At 56.1% G+C, this 24,571-nt stretch overlaps 3 protein-coding genes across 3 annotated transcripts; 2 read left to right on the top strand and 1 right to left on the bottom strand.

Annotated features, from left to right (window-relative positions):
* Positions 1 to 9,506: 9,506 nt before the first annotated feature.
* ADV1 (Transcriptional regulatory protein pro1) lies at positions 9,507 to 11,710 on the top strand (the record flags this gene model as incomplete). The annotated part of the gene is made up of 2 exons (XM_053173984.1): positions 9,507 to 9,612; positions 9,804 to 11,710. The coding sequence occupies 2 exons, from the start codon at positions 9,507 to 9,509 to the stop codon at positions 11,708 to 11,710; spliced, it is 2,013 nt and encodes a 670-aa protein (XP_053042101.1).
* A 5,196-nt stretch (positions 11,711 to 16,906) lies between these two features.
* COL26b_001023 (uncharacterized protein) lies at positions 16,907 to 18,193 on the top strand (the record flags this gene model as incomplete). Its single annotated transcript, XM_053173983.1, has 1 exon — positions 16,907 to 18,193. One exon carries the CDS (start codon positions 16,907 to 16,909, stop codon positions 18,191 to 18,193), a length of 1,287 nt encoding a protein of 428 aa, XP_053042100.1.
* Positions 18,194 to 20,353: 2,160 nt separating this feature from the next.
* COL26b_001022 (uncharacterized protein) lies at positions 20,354 to 22,768 on the bottom strand (the record flags this gene model as incomplete). The annotated part of the gene is made up of 3 exons (XM_053173982.1): positions 20,354 to 20,440; positions 20,467 to 22,594; positions 22,653 to 22,768. The coding sequence occupies 3 exons, from the start codon at positions 22,766 to 22,768 to the stop codon at positions 20,354 to 20,356; spliced, it is 2,331 nt and encodes a 776-aa protein (XP_053042099.1).
* Between the last annotated feature and the right edge of the window lie 1,803 nt (positions 22,769 to 24,571).

Genomic DNA, 24,571 nt, shown 5'->3' with positions numbered 1-24,571 from the left:
TGCAATGTCACCCTTCGACCAGGGCCCACGGGCAGGATGAGCTTCCCCGGCACACACACTCTTGATGACCTCGCAGCAACTCCGTAGCGGAAGAACCAGCGCGCAGCAAGCAGCAAGCAACAGCTGCTTACCCGCCGTCCCGCTCGCCGCCATCCATCACCTAGTCCCTCTGCAGGGCTCCCTTTTCAGTCTCTAGGGAACCACCACCGCCGCCGCGGCGCCCTACACCACACCATCCTCATCAACTAGCCAGCCAGTCTGTCACTGTCACTATCGCTCCCGTCATCACCATCCTTCATCTTATCAAGTCCTCCTTCCCCAGACCGACCTGGCGCACAGGCTTTGCATCTTGACACCTCAATGGGAATGGCATGCCATGGACATGTGGACCGGACCAGAACTTCGCGTCCATCCCGTGCCATCCCGCCATGCCAATGCCGTCAACGGCGCTGTCGCAAAGATGGCGCCGGACCCCTTTGGCTGGGGAAATCAGAATCTACACAATGACCTGCATCGCTTCTTGCAGCACTCGCGCCGTTTCCTTCCTTTCTTGCTGCCTTTCCGGAGGCGGAAGCAGCCAGAGACAACCGGCCACTCGCTTGCTGACCGTCCACCGGCGGAAGGCTAAAAAAGAAAGCCCTCAACCCCGGCTTCTGAGTTCTATCCAACGTTGCACCCCCGGCGGCTCGCTACAGCCACCGCCGCAACCTCCGATCTCGACGAGTCTCGAATGCTCGTGGCCAGAGGCTAGATACCCCACCATCATAAACCGATTGCCCCTCACCAATCCATTGCAGCCACTTGCTTTGCTCGTCGGGCCTCCATCGGAGAAATCCATCAAACTGAGACTCCTTTTCCGGCCGGGGGCGACGAGGCCAATGGCCTCTCAAGACGGCCTCTCTTCACGGGACGTTCAAGATGAGGCGAACTTTTGCTCGCACGTCTTCATAGGCGAGCCTTTGTTCGCGTAGGTACGAATAGTGCGATGGGACTATCCCGCATCACAATGGGTCCTGTCAAAAGCTTTCAACTCAGGCCGTTAGCCCTTCGCGATCCTCCTCCTCCACATGGCGTGTAACCGTCGGCGCTGCCCGTTGATCACGACTAGCCTCGCCCGCCTCGCCTTGCCCTCAGCTCGCTCGCAAATCAAACGTCCCTGTACTTGCTGCCCAATGGGCCCCCGCCGATAACGACAACGTGACCAGATGAGCTTCTTTCAAGGCACATGACCTGCACGACTGGCTCACCGTCCGTTGCTGGGGAAATTTGACCGCAGCGAGAACGACTCTCTCACAAGATTATAGACTGCCCTTGTCGCCTTTTACCCACGTATGACTTCATATCCCATGGGATTTGCAGATGGCGGTCAAAATGTGACGAGAAGGCATGGTTGATGCAGGAGCTGCATTTGACTCTTGCAGTCCGTATGCGTGCTCCCGATGCAAGCCCGCACAGCTTGATGCGGTGGAACGAATCTTCTTGGCCTTGTTTGCTGGATAGGATATCAGGTAAGCCATCTTGGAAGGGAGAGAAGGGGTGGCTGACGGAGACGACTGAGTGGTTGAGCGATTTGGGAGTCTCAAGATGGTGGTACGACAAGAGTTCGGAGAGTCCAAGTTTTACCCCGCAGAGTCAGTTGAGACAAATCTGCGTCGTCGACTATTGGAGAGAGCAGAGGCTCGCTTCTGGCACACACACACACACACCCACACACCCACACACCGCGTGTGTAAGTGGATAGATTGGGGATGTGGTGACATGCTAATGGTGATATCTGATAGCCATGCCGTATCGAACTGCGCAGGATTTAGCTCTCACTCATTCGACATGATCTCTACAGGATCTGGTATCGCGAAATCTGTTGTTGAACCAGTATGATTTCTCGTCCGGCCTGGGCAAAGCGATGGTGTTCTGGTCAACCCAGTCGCGGAGAGCGGGAGCATTGTTTCGCTGGATTCCGCTGCAGCCACATAGTATCCGGTTGTTACCCTCCCCAACCCCTTGGGTTGCGATCCTTGAGTTGCGCGACATACATCGCATTCTCGTGTGTCGTTGTCGGTGAAGCAAACCCGCACACTCCACATGTAAGGGAGCGAGAAAAGCGCTGCATGTCTTCTTTGGACCACACCACAGCGAGTTTTTTTTCCCTCCCTCTCCCGCTGACTCATTGACGGCTAAGGATGCTGTGAACATCGAACCCCGTTCTTGCGTTAGCAGTGTGACGCTCTGCAGGGAAGCAGGAAGCACGCGCCCGCTAATGCGTCCCCGTCTTCGATATCCATTCCAGGCGGTGTTCGATGCAGTCTCCGAGACAATAGAAACGCCGTGGCAAGACCCGACGGGCGGGACGATTGAGAATGTGAATCATTTGCGGTCGACGGTCTCGTCGTTCTTCACCGACTCTTCACGTTGCCTGGCATCTTCGGGGATGACCTCATCCGATGAATTCCGCTCGCCAGGGAGACGTGTCCGACCATGGTACAATGTCTCAAGCAGAGCCAGCTCGCGATGTCTCACTGAGTTCAACGGCATCCAACGAAGTGATGTCCGACCGGAGTCCGGGTGTTGAATGGAAGCACCTGACAACGGAAGGCGGAACAACCTAGCTGGGGTCGACAATTGTAGTGAGATGGTGATTTGGTGAAATGCGAATGCCTCATGGAAACCCCGGCAATGGAGAATTGGTTGTCGATTAATGACCTCCGCGGCCAAGTCTACCCGACGGGTATTCAAAATCATGTGCACGAATGGCTGAATCCCCAAAGCAATTGGGCCAGGGTTTCCGAGTTCAATTTCTGATCCTGGAGGAGGATCATCGAGCATGGCTAACCCTAAGGAGAGCACAGTGCACAGTGCACACCCCTCAGCCCACAATGGGGCCAGGGGGTCGATTCTGGCTTGGGAAAGGTCTTCCTCGGGGCGAATTGGCGCATCTTTGAGCGCTCATATTTTGTGGTATGTGTGTGTGTGTGTGTGTGTGTGTGTGTGTGTTCGTGAGAGGACGAGGTTGTCCAGACATGTCTCCAGTGCGCAACTTGTGCCCTCCAATGAACCTCCTAGAACACGTTCTCACGCGCTCTCACATGATGGCGGGCTAATGCGAGTTTCGCACCATCTTCTGTGGATGGGCGACTCTCCAACTGAAGTAAGCACAGCCAGTGGATCGCGGCGATGCGGAAAGCTCTTGATGGTGTTGAGCTTCTCAGTCCTTGTTTGCAGGTCCAAAGTTGCCTCGTTGTGGCCGTTCGCGAGACCCTGGAAATTTCCTTTGTCAGATCGCATGGCGATGCGGCGCATACGAATAGATGGCCTGAGCGAGACGGATGCAGGTCATTGTGATTTCGGTCCGTCGACGGGCAGTCCACTAGTGCCATGTGAATCGTCGAAAATGGGCGCCCGTTTTTCGCAATCGACAGGGCAAGCTTATGCTGAGAGCCTGAGATGCCAGGCTGATCTGCTTTATGCTTGGCAATCTGCCACGAGTCGTATTGCAGTCGATATCACAACGGGGACGAGGGGTGCCTTGTCCGTTGATGAACGCATTCAAGGGCTCTTTTTGTCATTGACATTCGCGTCCAGGTCTGGATGCAACCTCGAATTCGAGATTGATCATTCATCAATAAGCACTGAATGTTGGTGACGAGCCGTCGAATCCCAGCAGTATTTGTGTTGTCTCGGCTATTGGAAATGCATTTTGTAGGGCTGCAAGTCATCCTGAGAATCCCTTACATGCGACGTTGAATTTCATGCAAACTCCGTCATCGTTGCGATGGGGTCGGCATCCAACTGACTTTCTGCGACCGTCATCCTCGCTGACCCTGGTGAACCGTTCGGTTCGAGCAGTGCAGGATTTGTGTAAGGTATCCGTGCCGCAAAAGGGATTTGAGTGAATTGGGCAGAAGTCGGGGGTTGAACCTGGGAGGTTAGATCCACCGATTCAGCGGGAAGGCGGGAGGACATGGATTTGGTACAGTGTTCCCGTACGGTATGGAGCTTGGAGCTTGGAGCTGAGGGGGTTGGCTGGGGTCTCCTCGCCTCGTGAGATTTGGAGCTTCACCCACAATTGCCTGTCTTGCGGGCTGAATGTCAACGACGTCGCAATGCACCTGCGACGGCTTGCTGGCCCTACAGAGGGTTACGGACGTAGGGTAAACCGTGGTAGCATTCCATTCTCGTCAAAGGCAAACGATGCGGCCCATCCTCATCCAGGCTGCGCTAGAATCTGCGAGCCCTACAAGGGTCTGTGGTGATGTGCCGTGCGTGGTGGCTGGGGTCTAGAAGCAAGCGGATGTCGCGCCGTTCGCGAGCTGTTGGCGGAAAGGCGGGAAGACTGGGATGCCCAGGCGACGGCCATGTTCTCCGCAAAAAACAACAAGCGGCCGCCTCCCTGCAATCTGATATCGGGAACCCTCAAGGTTCAGCAACGCTATTCACATCGGATCACATCACACTAGCCACAACAGGCGAGTGGTGATGAACAATGGGCACACTTCGACGCCTCAATCCCCGTCCGCGGATTATATTGAGCTTCCGATGGTTGCGTCGTGCTTTCGACGACGACAAAACCGACGAGGCCGACGACATACATTGTTGACGAGGCGATGCCATGTGTGATACTGCAGAATACGAAATTGCGGCGTGGCAGCGGCGTGTTTTCTCGTGGTGCCCAACTGAAAACAGCGTACTCGACGCCCAATTTTGGATGCAATGTTTTTGTTTTTGGCGACAGCGGGAGACGATTGAACGGCTCAATCCCACCCTCTGGCAAAGGAAATGAAATGAGTGATCATGGACACGGCCAGGGACGAGGGCACAGATGTCGGTCGATCCATGAAAATAGGCCGTGTGGTCGCAAAAGATGCAATGATGTGTTGTATGTGCCGCAGCAGCTGAAAGCAAAAGCATCAAAGTCGGACGAGGCAGCGTAGCAGAGCATAGATGTCGACCAGGTGCCGGCAGGAACTGAACCTAAGGCTGAGAGGCACAGCGATAGCGATAGGATTTAGCTGGCGTACATCCGGGAAAACGTGCGTTATCCGCGGCACGCAGCCTGACGAACGGCAGGCAATAGTGCGGCGCAGGCGGGCGGGATGGGTATTGAATCGTGTATGTACATCGGCTCGGTGGACGGCGAGGAGGAGATTGGCGATGATGGCAGGCCGAGGAGCGTGTTTGTCATTGTCTGCGGGCGGTTGGGCGGGCTGGAGCGCGAAAAAGCAACATGACCCCGGCTGAGAGTTTGCTCGAGGGTGCATTGGAGAGGCACAGTAGCCGTGCGGATGATGTGGAGGTTGGCTTGGGGGCTGTTGGTCGCAACCGCCAAGAGACAACCGTTATTGACGGCATCCTGCCCAAGGTGAGATGCTCGCGGGGCCGGGAGAACAGGAGCCAGAAGCTCCGAGATGGAAGTCGAGCTAATTCCAAAATTAGCCCAACTATCGATGTGAGGAGGATCATGAGATGCGGGCTAAACTGACCGCCAAGCGGGTTAAATCACGCAGAAGGGTGGTAAAATAAAAATAGGTTGCTGTTAGTCGTCATGCGTGAATCTGCGGGTGATGACAAACATCTACAGCGGCTAGACGGTGTGACGTGAAAGTCGATGGCATCTAGATGCCCAAATTAGCCCCGGATGTGAGTCCGGAAGAGGGTTAATTTGATCACTCACCAAAAGCTGGGCGGCTAATTAGGCCGCCAGAAATAGGTCCATCACGTAAGCTTTGCTGCCAACTGGTGCATGCGAACCGTCAGATGAACGGCGAGGAGGAAGGGATGGTATGGTGACGACCTAGGGTGTTCCGTGTCCGTCCGCCGTTCATGGATGGTGGTGAGAGATGGAAAGATGCTGTGCTGTGAGGTGCCCGCTGGCAGCTGCCCATTGTCGGCGGGAGATCATCGGCGGACCTTGCCCGACGAGTCTTGCGTGCAGACAGCAAACCTGCCTTGTTGAGAGAGAGGAGAAGAGTATTAGGAGGATGTGATTGGCCGAAATACTCACTCTCAGAGCAGGTACGGGCAGATTGGGCTGTTGAACATCTGAGGGACGTGCCCGTGGCTGCAGCGCTCTTCCCTCTGTGAGGGCGGACAATGTGGGGCGGGCATGCAAACCCCGCGAGCAGAGCCCCTGTCAGTCGCTGCGCTCCCGCCTTCAAGTGGCCACAGCTCCTCTCCGCCTGTGGAGCTAGCGAGGGACCCTCGGTCAATAATCATGCACGATTCTTGTGGCTGCAGGACCCAGCAGCCAATCCGGGGCCGTTGCGGCCCTCTGGCAAGAGCTTAAATCCCTGCTGCATCACAGGCGCTAAGAAACGGTTGGTCCCGAAGCCCTGCACGAGACTTCAACTCGTCACACCTCTCGTCGAATCAACGTGGCAGACGGTCTTTTTGACAAAGAGCCCTCGACTGGCGAACAACGACGCTAGAGACGTACGAGACGACTGCGAAGCACGCAACCACTCGTTGGAAAAGAAAGCAGAGAAAACTGGGGAGAGGCAAGCATCTGCCCCTGTCATCGTCGCCGTTGTTGTAACCCAGGCTCTGAAAATCCTTCCGCCTTCGACGGGCCCTCGGATCGCACAGCTTGCACGCCATTGCCATTGTCCTCGTTCTGACGGACGACGGGACGCTTGCCTCCACGATGAGAGAGGTATTTTCTCTCTTTCTCCATTCCCACCAACCCTGAACGCTCACCATGCACGACAGAAGGTCCTGGTTCCACCGTCTTGAGCAACTCCGGCAGCCACATTCAACCGACGGCGACTGGCCGGGTGCACCAGCCAATCCGGCACTTGACCGCTATTCTGGTCATTCTGATTTGTGGATTCTCTTTGCGACAACTCTGCATCGTCAGTCCTGTTCAGCAAGCCCTCGACGACGACGACGACGACTGAGGTCTGGCTCTGACCTCGCTAAGAGCTCTGCTGAAGATCTAGGACTGGAACAAAGGCAAAGGACAAAGGGCTGACGAGGAAATCGCGGCCGCAACATACTGCCAAGATTGAAGATCTTGCCCAGAACCTTTGCAGGCTAATTGCCAAATTTGAAGATGCTGAGTGGGGGCCTAACGGGCAAGTCAGGTCCCGCACATCGTTATCCATCATGCAAGCGTGGAGCGAGGCTTCTCATGGGATGATCGGATGAATCCACCTCGTCTGCCAGAGACAGGGCTATCGCAGGAACAAGGTTGGTAGGGGCGGCGAAGTTGGGCCTCTTTCCCTTGTACTTTTCATCGCCTTCTCGCCGACGCTGAAAACTCCGGCCTTTCAAAATTGAGTTGAGCTCCACATGCTTTGAAGGCTCTGTTGGTGGTTGGCGAGCTCCATGCAAGTGCGTACTACCTCAAGACGGAGCTTGTTCGCAGAAGAGGGCTCGACGGTGCAGTAGACGGACCTTGTCTGCAAGGATGAGCCCAGCCAGCCATTGTGCCGTCTCTCCATATGTCGGCCCCCGAATTTCTCGCCCGCATCGTGTCATGACAGGCCAAGTTTGCGGCCAAGAGGGTCACACATCGATGGCATCGGAATGCAGAAATCGGGAACACGGGGAGACAACGGGCAAGACACGCCAGCCCTGTGTTCTTGCAGCTCCGGCAGCGCAGGACCATGCCGCGGAATGAGCTTGCATCTGTCCGGGCCACAACACTTGGGCATCGCCAGTAACACACTCATGCTGATATTGGAGATCAGCACCAGGGACGGCGAGCGGACAGCACCCGGGCGAGGTAGTGGACGCGGTATCGACGGCGGACAGCCGGGAGGCAGATGGCCAGATGAGTGCTTGCAAAGTTGGCAAGTCGGGTTGAGCAAACAGCAAACCCCCCATGTATGGTTCTGCATGTCTCTGCATCGCGTGTGGACCGTGTGGTTGAAGGCATACCGGGGCCCAGATGGGAGACCGTCTACCATACAGAGGTCAGCTTTGGCAAGCCACCGTATGCAGGCGTCGACCGTCTTGCCCGTTTAGTCGCTCGACAGTTACCTTGACCCATGTCGGGCCTTTGGAAGCTCCTCTCCCCCCTCTTCTCTGATGTCTCTCCATTCCTATTCCTATTCTATTCTCGGGTGGGGTCCAAGTCCAACGATGGCCCCCCCAACCCCGAGTGCGACCATGTTTGGCGGCCCATTCTCATTGGCACCTGTAAGCGCAGGCCCAAGTCTTACGCACTCGAGTGAGTGCGGCCGGCCGGCCTGCCTTGTGTCTATGTTGGCCCGGCTGCACGAAGGCACACACAAGAGCACATTAGGGGAGGGCTCGATGGAGGTGTGTCCAAATTTAGAACAAGACTACTGGCAGGCTACGTAGCCAACAGCAGGTGGTGCCTCTGAGATGCGGTCACAGACGAGTTGGCCAACGAAGAAGAAGATGGCCATGATGAAGGCGGCCACAATATAAGACTTTGGGCCATCCATCACCAGCGGCTATCTTTTGGCTTCTCTTCTTGTTGTGTTGTAGAAGTCAGGAAGAAGGAAAGTGATCCAAGTGTTGTCCGAGGTTTTTCTCTCTCTTTTTTCATATCGTGTTTTTATCTCCCTCCACCCTCCGAACCCCAACCACTCGAGTTCATCGATAATATCCAGTTGAAAGGCAAGCCGGCCTTGCTTGAAAACCAGTCATTCATTCGACACAAAACGCCGCATATACTGCACCCATCAAAATCACACACGCATTTGCAATTATTGCAAACCCCGCCGCAGACGAGACTGATTTCAGTTGACGAAGCGAACAAGATCGACAAGGAAGCAAAGGAATAATTTAATAATCTGATACGACTGAGAATTGGGTTTGGACGACAACAACGAGCAGCCAGCCAGCCATTCGACAAACAACCCGGTCTCCCATCTCAAATTGCGTTGACAGCGGAACCAGCGAACAGACATTTCTCTGATCCGACCATCACACACACACACACATCACATCGTCTGCGATTGCCCTACCGAGCTGCCCTACCCTGCCAGGCCCTGGACTCGAATCGACCCGACTCGACTCCTCATCTCTCGCTGTCTTCATTTTCCGAAAGGACGTCCCGCTTTTCCTGCGTGGGTGCCAAGGAGAATACCTCAGAGAACCGGCCGCTCACTCGTCAAATTCTCTCGACCGCACGGCAAATCAGAAGAGCGGCATCCAAGGCACGCACCTGATTGCTCTCATACCCTGGTTGCACCCCTGGCCGCCTTTCCCCGGTCCAGAGCACAGTGCCATTCCGCACAGTCATCGTACAGTGCAACAGTTCCTGCCACGCCCCCCTCCTCGCTGCACCCTTGTCCCTGATCACCCCGGTCTAGGACGGTCCACTGCACATCACTCACCTCACACCCCCCCTCCGACCCTCGTCCGCTCCCCTCCCCTCCCACGCACCACCCCAGCCCAGCCTACAGCTTAGACGAAGCTGCTTGGCTTGCCATTCAACGCAGGTACCTCCATCGCGAGCCACAAGAAGGGTACAAATGTCAACACTACCCCCCAACCACAGTCGTAGCGACTTCATGAGATCAACAGCTGCAGTCAACATGGCCGTCGCATCTTCTGCGAAGGCCAAGTCGGCCTGCAAATCCAGCAATGCCAACAATGCCAACCCCAAGGCAAAGACACAGATGCACCGCCGTTCCAGGACAGGTACGTTTTTGTCTCTTGTATCGTCCTTTCCCATCTTTGCCGTTACCGCACAGCTCGAGCTCTCTCTCACTCTCAACCTTGCTCTCTCGGCTTACACCCGAGTTTGCCACTTACACCTGCTCCGAGCCGCAACGCAACAACCGCCAATTTTCACCCATTGAAGCTTCAAGACTAATTTGTTTCTCCCATAGGATGCTACACCTGCAGATTACGCCGCAAGAAGTGCGACGAGGGCTCGCCAATGTGCTCCGCTTGCAAACACCTTGGTTTGACATGCGAATACAAGCGCCCAATGTGGTGGAGCAACAACGACGCCCGCCGTAAGCACAAGGACGACATCAAGATGATCATCAAGCGCAAGAAGCTTTCGGAAAAGGCGTCGCACACCATCCAGACTTCCGTCGGCTCTCCTCCCGGCCTGTCGCACTCCTTGCCTACCTCTGCCACCTTCTCAGACCCTCTTGACCGCACCCGCTCCGCCTCCATCGACTCGCACTTTTCCACGGCTTTCAACTTCAACAGCCCGCCCACTGCCGAGTATGCTGCCTACAACCCCCAGATGCACCCTGACTTTATGTTCGGCGCCTTCCCTTCGCCGTACGAGATCGATGTCAAGACGGAACGCCAAGTTTACATGAACGATGTGCCCACTCTGAGAGAGTCGCATGTTTCAACCTTCAGCACCTACCAGACTCCCCCGCCCGCCGGCACCATCTTGCCTTCCTCGGTTCCTCTTGAGGGCGAGTGGACTGAGCAGGTCTACTCCGAGCGCAAGGAGTCCCTGAGCGAGGAGGCTCTCAACGTCAACTTCTTCGACTTCTCCCATGGCCCCGCCATGTCCAACCGCCAAGTCGCAGTCGAGCTTGACGAGAACGACCAGCGCTTGCTGGACCACTTCATTCAATTCGTTCTGCCCACCGTCTTCCCAATCCTCGAGTCCAACCAGCACGGCTCCGTAGGCTCTGACCTGATCCTCCCCGCTCTGCAGAGCAACAAGGGTTACCTGCACTGCTGCCTCAGCATCGCCGCCCAGCACTACAAGGCAACCATGAACGTCCCCGGCGAGGAGATTGACCAGGACATCATGAGACACCGCTATGCCACAATTTCCTCCTTGTGCGATGCTCTCAACAAGGATGAGAACCACCAAGAGATTCTCGAGGCCGCCTTGGGTCTCATCTTCTTCCAGTGTGTTGTCGGTCGCTATGACGACTCCCTGCCCGACATCCCGTGGCACCAGCACTTCCAGGCGGCCATCAGCCTCGTCCAGAAGCTTGATCTTCCCCGCGTGGTGTCAGATCCCAACGAGCCCGTCGCTCAGACTCCCTTCAACATGACCCTGACCTCTTGGATTGACATCCTTGGCGCCACGATGCAAGGACAGGCACCTACCTTCGCCCACACCTACCGCGAGAAGCACTTGTCAACCATGCCCAGCCTGGGCCTCCGCGAGCTCATGGGCTGCGAGGACCGTGTCATGTACCTCATCTCTGAGATTGCCTGCCTCGAGAATCTCAAGGGCAGCGGCATGGACGACATCACTCTCTGCCAACATGTCCACGCCCTCGGTGAGCAGATCAACTTGACCGAGATGGGCGAGCCTAGCCCCAAGATGCCTTACAACACCAACGGTAGCCTCTCTCCCAAGCAGCTCTCCAAGAACATCACGGCTGCCTTCCGCATCGCTGCGCGCATCTACCTCTGCAGCTTGGTCCCTGGCTTCAACCCGGCCCAGCCCTCTTGCGTTGGCCTTGTTGAGAAGCTCGCCAACGTCCTCCAGCTTATTCCCTCTGGACCTGGAGGCTTCGACCGCAGTCTCGTCTGGGTCTACCTCATTGGTGGTTCCGTCAGCTTGCCTGACAGCTCCTTCCGCACCCTCTTCGATGACCGCGTCTCTCAGCTTGGCGACGTGTCCGACTACGGCTCTTTTGGTCGTCTCGCCTCGCTTCTCAACGAAGTCTGGACGCAGACTGGCAGCATCAAGTGCAGCGGTAGCCCCGCTGCCAGCCCCGGCTCCTCGCATGGGTCGGAGACGGTACCATACATCCACTGGCGGGATGTCATGCAGATGAAGGGCTGGGACTTTTTGCTGATGTAAACGGCCTGGCTGGTCCCGGGCTGTGCACATCAGTAGAGAGGCCTTACCCTCTCCGCGTGGTATGCGTATCGCCTCCGCAAAGGTGATGCGGGCAATCGCCAACTTCCCTTCGCGTGAACCGGGGCTGCTGCGAGCCAGTCTTGCTCTGCTGGACATTCAACCATTTTTCTTTTATTTGCATTTCATCGTTTTGATACCACATTTTTCTGATTTACACCAACCTGATCCCAGGTTGCTTCGGGGTTACTAGAAGGACACCGCCGCAAGGCGAACGGAGCGGACATGAACTACGAGAGAGCAAAGACACTTGGATCACACTTTTTCTTCTTTTTGGACAACTTTATCTCTGAGAGGGTTCACACACGGGGCAGCTAGGCCTGGCTGCCAGGATGACCGATGACGATGGATGACAGACAGGACGGGTAACAGCTGGGATGAGGCCCTGACATGCGCTTGGAGATACGAAATGCGATGAACGCTACATTTTCCCTTTCCATCAGACCGGACAATCTTTTAGGGTTCCGCCTGATCTCATCTTCGTTTTTTCCCCTCTCAACATTATACCTCAGCATGAGCCAAGGAATCGGGGCGCCTTCATTCGGAGTTTTAGGGTTTTTGGGACATTCGGGGAACAAGCATTTCGGTGCATCTGGACTGGATCGGATGGAAACGAAAGAAGGGCTCTGGGAGCTGTGATGGGCTAGCTTCCCTGTTGACTTCTTACACACGGGGTGGGCTCGATCGACCGCATTCACTCTATAGAGTCATCGGGGCGAATCGAGCAGGGATTGGGATTCATGTAATACCAAATATACCCAACAATTTCAAAAGTGATTACCTCTAGCGTTTTCTCTCGGTATGATTCGTGTCTTTGCACAGGCCTGTGAATGATTCGCAAGCACTCGACAGCAGCAAATTCACTGGTGTCCATCGTTCGAGTGTCTGGGCCAGTCTGCGTCAAGGGGGGGGAGGGGTGTCGGACTACGACGGCACTGCTGATTGGCGTGGCGGATCAACCACCACCTTCCCTTTGGAAGCACTTGGACCGAAGCTTACCTACGACTTACAGAGATGGAGGGGGTGGGGATGGTCAGCACCATGGGACGATTCCAAGCCAAACCAAAAAGAAAGTCTTCGTCTTAGGTGAGAGGTTTATTTGGGGACGTGGATTCGGTCTGTCTATTTGACGGGAATATCGGGAACACATCCCATCACGGGTTGAGGAGGGACACTGGCATTGTGTGCGCGCCCATGCAGGCGTCCGTCCGATGGAAGGCGACTGGCTCCGACTTGTTTGGCACGAGTAAGCACGAAAAAAGGTTTGCAGAATTGTAACTTCGTATTTCCCCAAGGTCTTTCTTCACCTCTTGAGACAGCTGTGAATCGTCATTGGTCATTCTTTCCTACCGCGAGGAGAATATCTAGATCGACTGAGACATTTGAACGATGCGTGAGCACTTTACGCGCCCGCGCTCCAGTCTCCCTTGGAAACCCTTCCTTTCCACCCCAGCCCCACCCGCCACTTTCACAGACGACGAGACGGTGCAGTCCTCGTGCTTGCGATGCCGGAGGTGGGGTTGTGTGTGAGGTAGTACGTATGTAGCAATCACTCACCTAGGTCAGTGTCGGTTCCGGCCGGTAGGTAGCGGTGAGGGATGGCAGGGGCCTCGGTGAGATATTGTCCGGGGTCTTGCCCGTCGTCGTTGTCCACCTGACGTTGTTCATTGTTCCGTGGTGTTTCTTAGCCGACGCCGACGGTTTGCACGGATTAGGAAACCCGTCCAGGGTGTAAGTGGCAGGGTTTATGGAGAGAGGCCGAGGCGTTTTTCTCTCACTCACGTTTCGCGACGCAGAGAGAGTGAAAAAGAGATCCCATGCTGCCCGCCATCGACGTCAGGGCTCTCGGGTCAATGACAATTTGTGATGGGTGATAGGACGGTAGTTGACGGGGATGGGAATGGGAATGGGGAAAACGGGAGGTGTTTTGCGCCTCTCGTGCGGTCTGGAGGTTCCATAGAGCAGGTCACATGGTTCAATTCTTTCTTAGTCTCTTGGGGTGTGTGTAGATTGGGGGAAAAGGCATCACAGTATTGGAATAACTGTGAGGAAGATACACCGAGAGTGTGTCTTGTTCTTGATCTTCACCTGCAAATTCCAATGCCTGAATTTACAATACACCCCTCTGTTGGTATTTTCTGTGTGGGCATATCTGAACAGACGAGAGACAGGGCAGGGGTGTGTGGTCTAGCATTTTGGGTTCGTTGTCTTGGATGACGGAAGAACGAGGGACGGGAGAGCCCACTTCCAACCCCACGGTTCAAGAAAAGGCAGGGGACGTGGATGATGGATGATGGCAGGGCGGGAAGGAAAACGAAAAGCGACCCAGGGAGTCGAGAAAAAAACACGTTCACCGCCGTTTTCGAGTCACAGCGCGCGGGAGTGTGAATCATCGTGAATTGGCAAAGATGGAGTCTTGGGCTGGCAATTCGTCTCCGTTGCCGGGCATCCTCCGTCGTTCGGCCTCTTTGGGGCTGGGAAAATGGTTTGATAGGCAGTGGAAAGGGTTTAGGGGACGAGCGAAAAGGCAGGAAAACAGGGAAAACGGCAGAGGAGGCCCAGGGCCAGGGGGTAGGGTAGGTAGGTCACGCCTTTCATGGGTACCCACGTGATGGGCCGAACTGCGGCTGCTATTTGTCTTTTGCCATACTGGCGGTATGGTATGGTTCTTCTCCCTTTGCCGAGTTTATGACTATCAAAGTTGCACCCATTCCTCGAGATTTGAGAGGTTGTCTCTGGGGTGGGAGGGAAGGAAGGGGGCCCTGCAGATGCAGGAGGACATGAGGAGAGACCACTGGATCGGGCGTGCGATTCTCTGTTTCTGGCGGGGGGAGGATTTTGTTTTGTCAGTTGGGCATTTTTGACGAATGCCGTCTTGATGCGTGGGAGGGGCGTGGTTGAAGATTTTCGGGGCCTGTTGGTTCGGAGGGCCGCAACAGGCGCGACACTGGAGGGGGATGATGGAGGGGAGGGGGGAGAAAACGTTAGCAAGGCGGATTTTTGACGTAGATCACGGAGGGGTTCACATTTTGGAGATGGGGACCCTGGGAACTGTCCGACTTACACCGACGGCGATTGCGACGATGGGACGTGGTCGTCGTTGGGTTGTTCTTGCCTCGGGCGCATTTGCACGGCACTGACTTGCAGACGAACATCGGCCACAACACACGCCTCCCCCCTTGACAAGCTGAAGGACACCAGACGGGTTGATGATGCTGGCCCTGCAGCGGACGGGCAAGGCCTACCGCGTATTGGGGAGGCCGTTGGGTCGTGGCCGTTGTCAATGGTCCGGTTTCTTCCTTTGGGGAGAGTCTGCGGCTTGTCAGTGGCAGCGAGGTCCTGCCGGCTGCCGATCGGGCGCCCCAAGGTGAGGTTTTCGCGAGACGGTGGACGGGTCTTGTGACCGCCGCCGAGAGGGAGCCCGGAAGAGAGCGGAGCTGGAGCTGGAGCTGGAGCTGTTGTCAAGCCGGGGGCCAAATGCCACATACCAGGAGGCGAGTGGCTGGAATGGAGGCGTACGTCACATGTGGCTTGGACGCATGAGGTGGCGGCGGCCTATTGGGCTTTGGCTCCGGCAAGGGCATCTTCGCTTCGAAAACCTGATGAATAACCTTGTTTCCCTGGCCAGGTTGCCTCAACTAATACCGACTTATTCCTGGTGTCGTTGTCTTTGCAGAAGAACGGTGGGAATAGTGGCCAACTAACAGTTCCCAAAAGAAGACAAGCCGGAAAAAAGCAAAAGACAATGGCAGAGGGACGGACGCTAAGAAAGGGAACAACAACAGGTAGCGTGGGGCACTTGCACTGCACAATGGAGTCGCCCCAGGGCATCAGATGCAGGGGCCGCCCTGTGGTCGATGCCGTCGGCGAATCACAGGCGCGCGTTTGCGGTGCGCGGCTACACTCTGGCACTGCGCAGCGACCCCTTCGCCTTTTCGTTCGTCGGCGGCTTCTCGCTGCACTGCAGTCTCAACCTCTCACAACATGGCCTTCACCACAAGAAATTGCTCGAACCCGCCGCTGCTCAAGGGGACCGGGGGTCCACATGCGACGACTCTCCGGCGCTTCGTCGAGAGCCTCTCGTTTTCAACGGCCCGGCGACTACCCAGACCTGCACTGCCTCAAGGCCAGACTCTGAGCCGCCCAATCTTGGGGGTCGTAAGGTAGGAAGCGCTGCAACGCTGGGGACCAGAGATATTGCAAACCAAACCATACGGCTCGCGCAACACCATCGCTCCACCCCATTTACCCCAGCTCCGGACGAGGAATAGCAGCAATGCCCTGCGATCCAGTCGCGCTTGCGTAGGAGTTTTGCAGGCAAAACCCTTCCAAGTCGCCGCGATGCCGCCCGCTGGCCGCTTGGTTGGCCACCGTCCAGCCGGGTCCCCAAGCAGCATAGGTCGATCGGGTGGCTACCGTCCTATGCATAGGACCCCAAGCTCGATCGTTTCGCAGCCGCGCAGCAGGCGAGGAAGGAAAAAAGTCTGCTAGACTGTTTCTTGCGTATGGGTGCCGTGGGAGTCCTCCTGCCGAGTGGCAGAGCTGAACTGGAGGCTGTAGAGGGCCCCTTGCCGCCTTGCCGCGATATGTGCAGGACGAAAAAAGATTGGGTTTGGACGGCCTGTCTAAACGTCGGGTGGAAACAGAATCGTCATCTTCCAGCCCATCTTTCGAACGATTCTTCCTTTCCTCTTCCTACCCGACATCTGATTCCATTCATTTCTTTCTCTGAGGTCATCATTGCCTGTTTCCTTGGGCCGTGTCCTCGCTTCTTTTGTGCGGCCTCTTTGCCTACTCGATGAACAACTAAGTAGTCGTTTCCTTGTTCTCACAAATCACTCCACGAATAGTGACAACTTCATTGTCTACTTGTCTTCGACCTACCACGAAACGTCTCCGAGCCTCGACCTACTTCTACACCTTTGTGCCTCTGTTCGAGGACCGCCGACGGTTCTGGTCTTCTCTTTTGTCCTCTCTACTTGTTGACACATACCACCAACTGCCTCTGACTTACACACGCGGTTGACTCCGAAGAGCAAGAACTGTGTTCCACGCAAACTTGTCAACCTTTCGCACGACGCGCTCTGCTAAAAGAATTTGGCCGATTACACGGCATACACTCGACATCATCCCCCAGCTATGGCGAGGTTACGAAAATGCACACGAGCCACGCTGCTCTCGATCCTCGTCGCTTCGGCTCACGCAGCCTCTCTCCCCTCCATCTTCCAACGACAGTCGACATGTGCAGCCGAAGGCTTCTCGCCCTGCAGCGGCAGCGGCTTGCCCTCGTCCTTCTGCTGCAAGTCGGGCTCGACATGTATCGCCCTGGCCGGCAACACCACCGTCCTCTGTTGTCCCGAGGGAAGCAACTGCGACCGCATCACGCCCATCAACTGCGCCGTCTCGTTGCAGGACCCCGACGCTCATCCTGACGCCGTGATCAAGACCACGGCTCTCAAGAGCAAGCTCCCGACGTGCGGCACGCAATGCTGTCCGTTCGGCTACACCTGCAACGGCGCGAACCAGTGCGTGAAGGACGCGAACCAGACCCAGAAACCGACCACGGTGCCGGCTTCCGAGCTTCCCACGACCACGCCGGGTGCCACATCCAGCGTGCCCATCAGGAGCGTCACCGTGATCCCAACAACCATCGCGACCTCCTCCCCCGAATCCACCGCAGCGTCTGCCTCCGCAACCTCGACCGCCACCGCGCCGGCCCAACAAGACGGCAACGGCGACAGCAAAGACGAGAACAACAACGGGAGCACGTTCCCGACAGCCATCGTCATCGGCGTCCTCTGCGGCGTCCTGGCGGGCGTGGGTCTCGGCGTCGCCCTCCTCCTCTTCCTTGCCCGTCGCCGCCGCCGCAACACAACCATCCGATCCGAAAAGAAGCGCAGCGGCGGCCCCCGTCCTTCGACGTCCACCTCCTCCTTCGGCAACATCATCTCGGACCCCATCCCCATCTCAGACGCGGCCAACCGCACCGACTTCATCCTCAAGACACCCTCCACCGTCCACTCGCACAACTCCCGCACCGGCTGGAGCGTCTACAACCACTCCCGCAACTCCTCCTCCACCGCCACGACGCTCGCCGCGCACCAGCAGCCCCCGATCGGCCTGGCCAGGAGCGACTCCGTGAAGCCGCGCACCCCGCCGGATCGCACACCGGAGCGCGCCGGGATCCCCGTCCCGCCGATCCGCGGCATGCGTCCGAACTCGGGGCGGCGCCCGCCCGGCGCGCAGAACCCCCTGCTCCCGCGCGAGCCGAGCAGCGAGAGCATCAACGTCTTCGCGGACCCGCGCACCGTCCTGCGACCCGGGCACAAGAGGCTGACGTCCTTCACGGAGATGATGGAGGAGGCCGAGCTGGGCGACGTGCGGCGCGGCAAGCCCTATGTGCCGCAGACCCCGAGGCAAGTCTGATGGACGACGTCGGGCGTGATGTGGGTTGACAAGTTCTCATGAATCGTTTTATCACTTTTTGTAATTCCTGTTTCTTCTGCCCCTTATCTACGGTGCAAAGACTTTCGTTTCTATACTATTCTTGAGGGGGATGATAACGGTGCATGCTGGCATGGGGATTTGGAGAAAAGATCGCATAGACGTTCGCTTTTTCTTGCTTTTTAGTCTGTTCTTCATCTGGTTTAGATTACAGCCCTCTCTCCTCTGGGCGACGGCGTTCCTGTCGATGGGCTTGGGGTACATTTGGCGTTTGTTTGGAAAGGATTTATTATACCCCACGGTCGCTTTTTTATAATAGTTGTTGGTCACCTACTAGGTGCTGGACCCAAAGTAAATTGAGAGTATACACATACAAAGTTCAACACTATAAATGTCTCCCCGCCTCGAACGAAACTATTGCGTACTTGCCGTGAAACGGCTGCTTGGTGAACGAGGCAGGTGCGAAAATACGATAGAACTCTGAGAATTTATATATTTAGATTGTGAAAATCTGTACTGAGAAGTGGTATACGCTAAGAAATGGTATCGTAGACCGACTCATGCTGGTCATCATTGAATACCGTCTGTGACTAGAGCACGGCTGTCCCGTGGAGTCTAGCAGGTAGGAAGGAAATCTAAAACCCTCCAAATCATCACCATGCTGCTTTTTCTTCCCCGCTAGGTGCCCAAAAATATCAACCAGATTTCCGTCTCTTGACCTGTCCAACTCCAGTGCTGAAATATCAATCGTAAGAGTCAATGCATCCAAGCCAGACACGAGAGCAGATTCGCTGCCCCCAGTGGAGAGCTAGACTCCGACCAAGTCCTCACATAACGACGCACTTCTTCTCTTTCTCTGGTTTACCGTGGTGTTCACTTCGGCTCACGCCCGAGACATCGGTCCACGCAGCAGTGCTGGCAACCTCGGGGTCAATCTTCTTTTTCTTCTTCTTTTTGGAGCCGTTCCATCCTCGCCTCTTTGCGTCCTTGATGTTTTTGGCTGCACTCCGTTCGGCACGGCTGGGTTTACGGCTCACAGGCGAATGTGACTGTCGACCAGCTGAAGCTGTCGACGGCGCCTGGAGCCAGGCCGGCATCAGACTTCTACTTCCGGAGGCCTCAGCGGGCCCCGGCCCAGCAGGGTTAGTCGAGTTGACGCTGTATATAGTCTCGAGCCGCTCCACCGTCGGCCTTAGGGGGCCGATTTGCGCCGGACGAGCATGACGAGGAATAGGTGCCAACAAGGGCATCTCCCCTCGGCGATTGGACTGTTGGCGTGTGGGTAAGTCGTAGGCACCCACAACGCCCCCAGGAGTACTGATGATGAGTGGTTGATCCTCAACGGGCGAATTGTTACCATTGTTCGGTATCGGGGGTTGCTCTGCGCTTAACGGAGGCCCAGGCTGGGGAACGGACGCTCTACGTGAACCAGGCCTACGACTGCCGACAGGAACGCGCTGTACAGAACTGAAGTTACCAGAAAACCGCCGAGGGGGAGTTTGCTGATCATGTTGCTGTAAGCTAGCCAGCTGGTCGGCTCTGGGTGGAGGCGGCAATGCGGAAGCCATAATCATGTCCACACTAGCATTGATCGCGGGAGCCGAATACGGATGGCTGGCTAACGGATCAGCCTCAGGGCCAAGTTGGGGCCCAGTGGCAGGCTGAGCAGATCTTGGCCATGTTTGTGCGTTCGACAGACGCCTCACTAGGGTTGTATGAGTATCGTCGATTGGCTGGGACATGAGTGGCCCGGCGATGATGCCAAGGCCTGCGGATGGTATCTCCAAACCCAAAGAGGGAGGAGACTGGGTTTGATGAATGACTGGTGAAGCCAAAGAATCCTGTGGGGACACCAAGTCGGAATTAACCCTTCTGCTCATCGGCGAAATGACTGAAACTTCGCTAACGATGCGTTCGCGTTCATCCGTGGGCTCAGTTTGACTCAGTCTCCTCGCCGCGACCCGAGGAGAATCAGGTGGTGAAACGTCGTAGATGTCGTCCTCATCGTCCACACGAGAGACAGGAATAGACAATGGTCGATCTGAGTCCGCTGTGCGAGGTCGGCTCATGTGCGTGGTGTCACTAGCGACCCGCAGATGCTGGCTCGTATTAGCAGGACTGACGCTGCCTGGTTCCTGGTAACTAAGAGGACGAGGAGATGTCTGAGCGAGAGTTGGACGACTGGGCAAGGGCCAGGCTGATCCGATCGTGGGCGCGGCTGTCTGTGTCCTAGATGGCTGGGTGGGAACATGTACACCGTTGGGTGTAATGGCAGCGTTTCGCAAGAAAGACGGCAAGTCGCCTGGGTCTTCCTTTTGGTATGGTGGCGGCGGAGGAACCCAGTTGTCAGCATCGCTCTCATGAGGATGCTCACGTCGGCCATCAGCACGTCTATATTCAACCGGCCCAGCAACGGGAGGCGCGGGGTTGCGACGTCGGTTCATTGCAGCCGCAGTTGCGGCGCGGCGGAGCGTGTTTGTAGATCGAGGCCCATCATGAGCGTAAGGGGCTTCAACGGCCTCTTCTTCCTCAATCATGGAAGCTGTTTCACCTCCTTCGTCTCGGGTAGTAGCAGATGCTGGCTGCTCGACATTGATGCGGGGCACGGCACCCACACGCCTGGGAACCAGCGGGTCGTCGTCATCGTCCTCGTCCTCACCAGTTTCAGGTTCTTCTCTCGGCTGTGGCAGAGGAGGAATTGAGGGCATAGGGTTGCCTCGGATCGCAGCACTGGTAGCGGCACGAATCAAATGACCGCGATCACCCCGTCTCTGTGCTACAGTCCTACGGCGAACAATAGCAACCTCGGTGTCGATGTCTCTCTGTTCCTCCTCTAGGACTTCAGGCTCTCTTGTGCCAACTTCGATCTCAATCTCCGTCCTAACGCCGTCCTCAATACCGTAGTCAAAATCAAGCAGAGTGACCCTGCCGCCATCGATAAAGTCGATATCGTCTTCGTCCACGATGGATTTGGTAGGGGAGATGCCGCGAGCCGCGACGACTAGACGTTCCTGGGAGGATGTTTCGCCAAAGCCAGAAACCCATTTCACAGTGCTCACGCCCTCAAGCTCGGCAATCTTGGCTCCCCAGACAAAGGTGTTCCGCAGCTTATCGCAAAGCATCTGCCATTGCGGCACTCTCGGGTTCTCTTGCGCTCGCGCAGAGGATGAACGGGACGGAGGACCGCTGTTGCGTCGTCCTTGACCCGTAGAAGATGATGAATCGGACCCAGAAGAGAACTCGGGCACAGCGTCAAGATCTTCTGGTACACCGTACAGCCAGATATCCTTGCCTTGGAAGCCGGCGCTGACCAGGTCGCCGTGATATGTAGCTGCTGGGAGCGTGCACGGCGTGAGTTTCGCTTGAGACGCCGGGTGAGGCTTTGGACCAGTGAAATATGTCGTTCCGTTGCGCAAGTCGTCGATGCGTACAGCCCTGAAAGTCTCAAAGCTACGATCATAAGTAAAGGTCCAGGCTGCCTCCTCCTGGCATGAATCTTGAAGAAGCACGGCATGACTACAATCTCGACTCGTATTGGGGAAGAGAATTGAAGTTGTCCAAAGAGCGCTGATGTTATCATCTGCCATTTGGGATCCGGGGTCGTAGTAGGGAGCGGTCAGGATGACGGTGTTGGGAGGCGATGAGTGGACAGTAGTTCCAAGGATCTGTGTTCCGTCAAAGGAGAAAGAAAGGGAATCGACACCATCGCACTTGACGGCTCTCCTGTCCGTAGGCAATGCGCCTGGATTGACCATCGAAACCTCAATGCCGCCTTCATAAGCTGCAGCCAAAACGGAACCACATGGCGACAAGGCGATCGTGCGTGGGGCATGGTCTAAGATCAGGGACTGTGTGCGGCGGGGAGGTGACGGCTCAAGATCGTAAAGATCGACCTGCATTTCCGAGGACAAGACCGCCAACATAGAGCCATCGTCCTTTATGCAGGTTGAAACTGGTCGGCGCAAGATCTTGAATTCCCTCTTGACGTCTATTTCTTTCCCTCTCATATCAAGCACATAGATTCGAGAAGAGTTGTACGCCAGAACATGGTGACCGCGGGGCGACGGACTGAATTGCATCCCTTCGCCGCCCGGGCATGACGAGGAGCTAATGGAATTGGATATCAGGCGGATAACGGTCTCGCGGGGTCGCAGGTAGGCTTCAAAGAGATTGCGCTTGACTTCTCTGGCAAACAATCGCCTTAGTCGGGGAAGGTCTTCATCCTTGACGTCAGCTTCGCGCAAAGGAGGATGGCTCGCGGAGTAGGATTCGCATTTCGAGAGGTGGAGAGCGTAGAGCTGCGCTTGCTGAGAGACTTGACGCCATTTCGAGTTGAGAAGGACGAGTGAGGCAAACGAGTCGGGGTCGGTAAGCTGAAGAATCCTAGAGCAGGGTGGGTTAGGAAATGCTGCAGCCTAGAGCTGGGGGACAGAAGGCATACTGCTGGATGATTTCGTCGGGCAATCGATCAAAGGCGGGATCTTGGGAGAGAATGGGGGGTTTCTCAATGGACGGCCGCGGCGCCCCTTCCCCACGGATATCAGTGCCGGAGGCCATAGTCAAAGAGCCTCAAAGTTGTTGTCGCAAGTGAGCTAAGAGCGCGAGGGGCGGGTGGGATATGTCATGATGAAATCGTCTGGAGTTGTAGGGCCGGCGTTGAGACGAAGAGAAGGGCAACCGCAGTCTTCTGCAGCAGATGAATGCAGACGGAGAAGAAAAAAAAGGCAAAGCAAGGCCAAAGCAGAACTAGAAGCGAATCAGGCCAGCGAGGGCTGAAAGTGAAAGTATGGCGGGAAGAAGAGTGTGGGATCACACACAGATGCATCAGCGTGGCTCGCTCGTTCGCGGCTGCACCTGCGCGAACGCAAGCAAGGTGTGGCGAAGCGACGCTAATGGCTACCTGAAGGGCCATGTCGGGATCTTAAGTCTCTGCCTGCTGGTCCCCAGCAAAAACATCGTCACTTCTTAGCGGAAGGTACCCATTCCCCCCTGGGCTGGCCAATGGCGTAGCTCTGCGCCGGCCCAGATCTTCCGAGCCGCCGGGGGGAAACAAACCAAACGGACAGGGGACCCCTTTCCCTGCCAGCACCTCATTGTGGTCAGCGCCCCAAGTATCGACTGTTAGCACACGTCTCCAGGCGTCCTGCTGTCTACTGGTCAGTCTCTGGCCGTGCTAGTCTCTTTTCAACTGTCTTCACATTCTCACCGGCCTAGCCTAGCAGTCTAGCGGCAGAGGGGAACATGAAATTCACACGATAGCACCACCAACACCACCAACATGCATATCATCACACCCACAACTGCATGTTCCTAACCGCCTGTTTATCAACACAAGTTGAGAATTCCCGTTTGGCAGGCTGTTGGATGGCTGGAATGCCGCCTTTGGTCACCAACAAACATGTTTTCCGTCTGTCATTGGAGAGCGCTGACTGCCTTCACATGAAAGCCTTCGGTCATCGCCAAACGTGTTTCTCCCGCTCTCCGATCTTGGCACTCGAATGGAAATGTTTACTTTTTACGGATACCGCGATTGTATGTACCCTCACCCCAACCGAAGGCCAGGGGTGCTGGGTGTCTACCTCAGACATGAGATCAAACAGTGGCTGTTGGCTTCCCGTCGAACTGCGCTGTGCTGCGTTTCTCTGCGAGATACCGCCTTGACGCGGCGGAGAGGGATTGAAACATGCAGACCCTGAGCAACACCACTGCGATATGCAGGGAGAGAGCCTAACTGAATCAAGTTGAGACCCCAATAATAGGGAAATGTCTTTTCTGCCTACTGGTCGAATCACACAAGCGTGGCATGTTGCAACCAGTCCTCCCTCCAGTCTGCGAGCCACCATGATTCACACCCACTACCTTACCTACCTACAAGTATGTGCGCCTCCACGCCGCCAACCGCCCAGCACCAACAGGAGTCGACGGCCATTATCAGTCATGTCAAGTCGCCCCTCCTCCACACACGGAGGCCAGCGGTTCGCCGTCGAGACTCGGGATATCCGCATGCGGCTGCGTCCAACAGCTCTTCATGGTGTTCTGGCCTTGCACCACCCTCCCCCAAAGAGCCAACAAGAGCGAGACGCCAAACACAACATTCGGGCGAGGTCATGCTGCTATTTTTGGCCGCTGCAATGAATCAGAGTGGGTGCTTCGTGCGGGCCAAGCCGCCACTTGAAGATGCTCCTCGCACAGCGGCGGCAGTAAGACAGGCAGGCGGACAGTGAGAAGTTGTAAGACGGCAACAACCCGTCTTTGTCCAGGGCGGGCGGATTGATTGCTGACTTGACGGCGGCATCACGGGACTTCAGCTTCAGCGTTGGTTGGCATCAAGCCATCTGTCTCGCTTATCTAAGCCACGAA

This window comes from Colletotrichum chrysophilum (assembly GCF_026319265.1).
Source record: "Colletotrichum chrysophilum strain AFK26 chromosome Unknown scaffold_4, whole genome shotgun sequence".
Lineage (NCBI taxonomy): Eukaryota > Fungi > Ascomycota > Sordariomycetes > Glomerellales > Glomerellaceae > Colletotrichum > Colletotrichum chrysophilum.
Note: the sequence above shows the minus strand (reverse complement) of the source record. Positions and strands in the feature narration are given on the sequence as shown.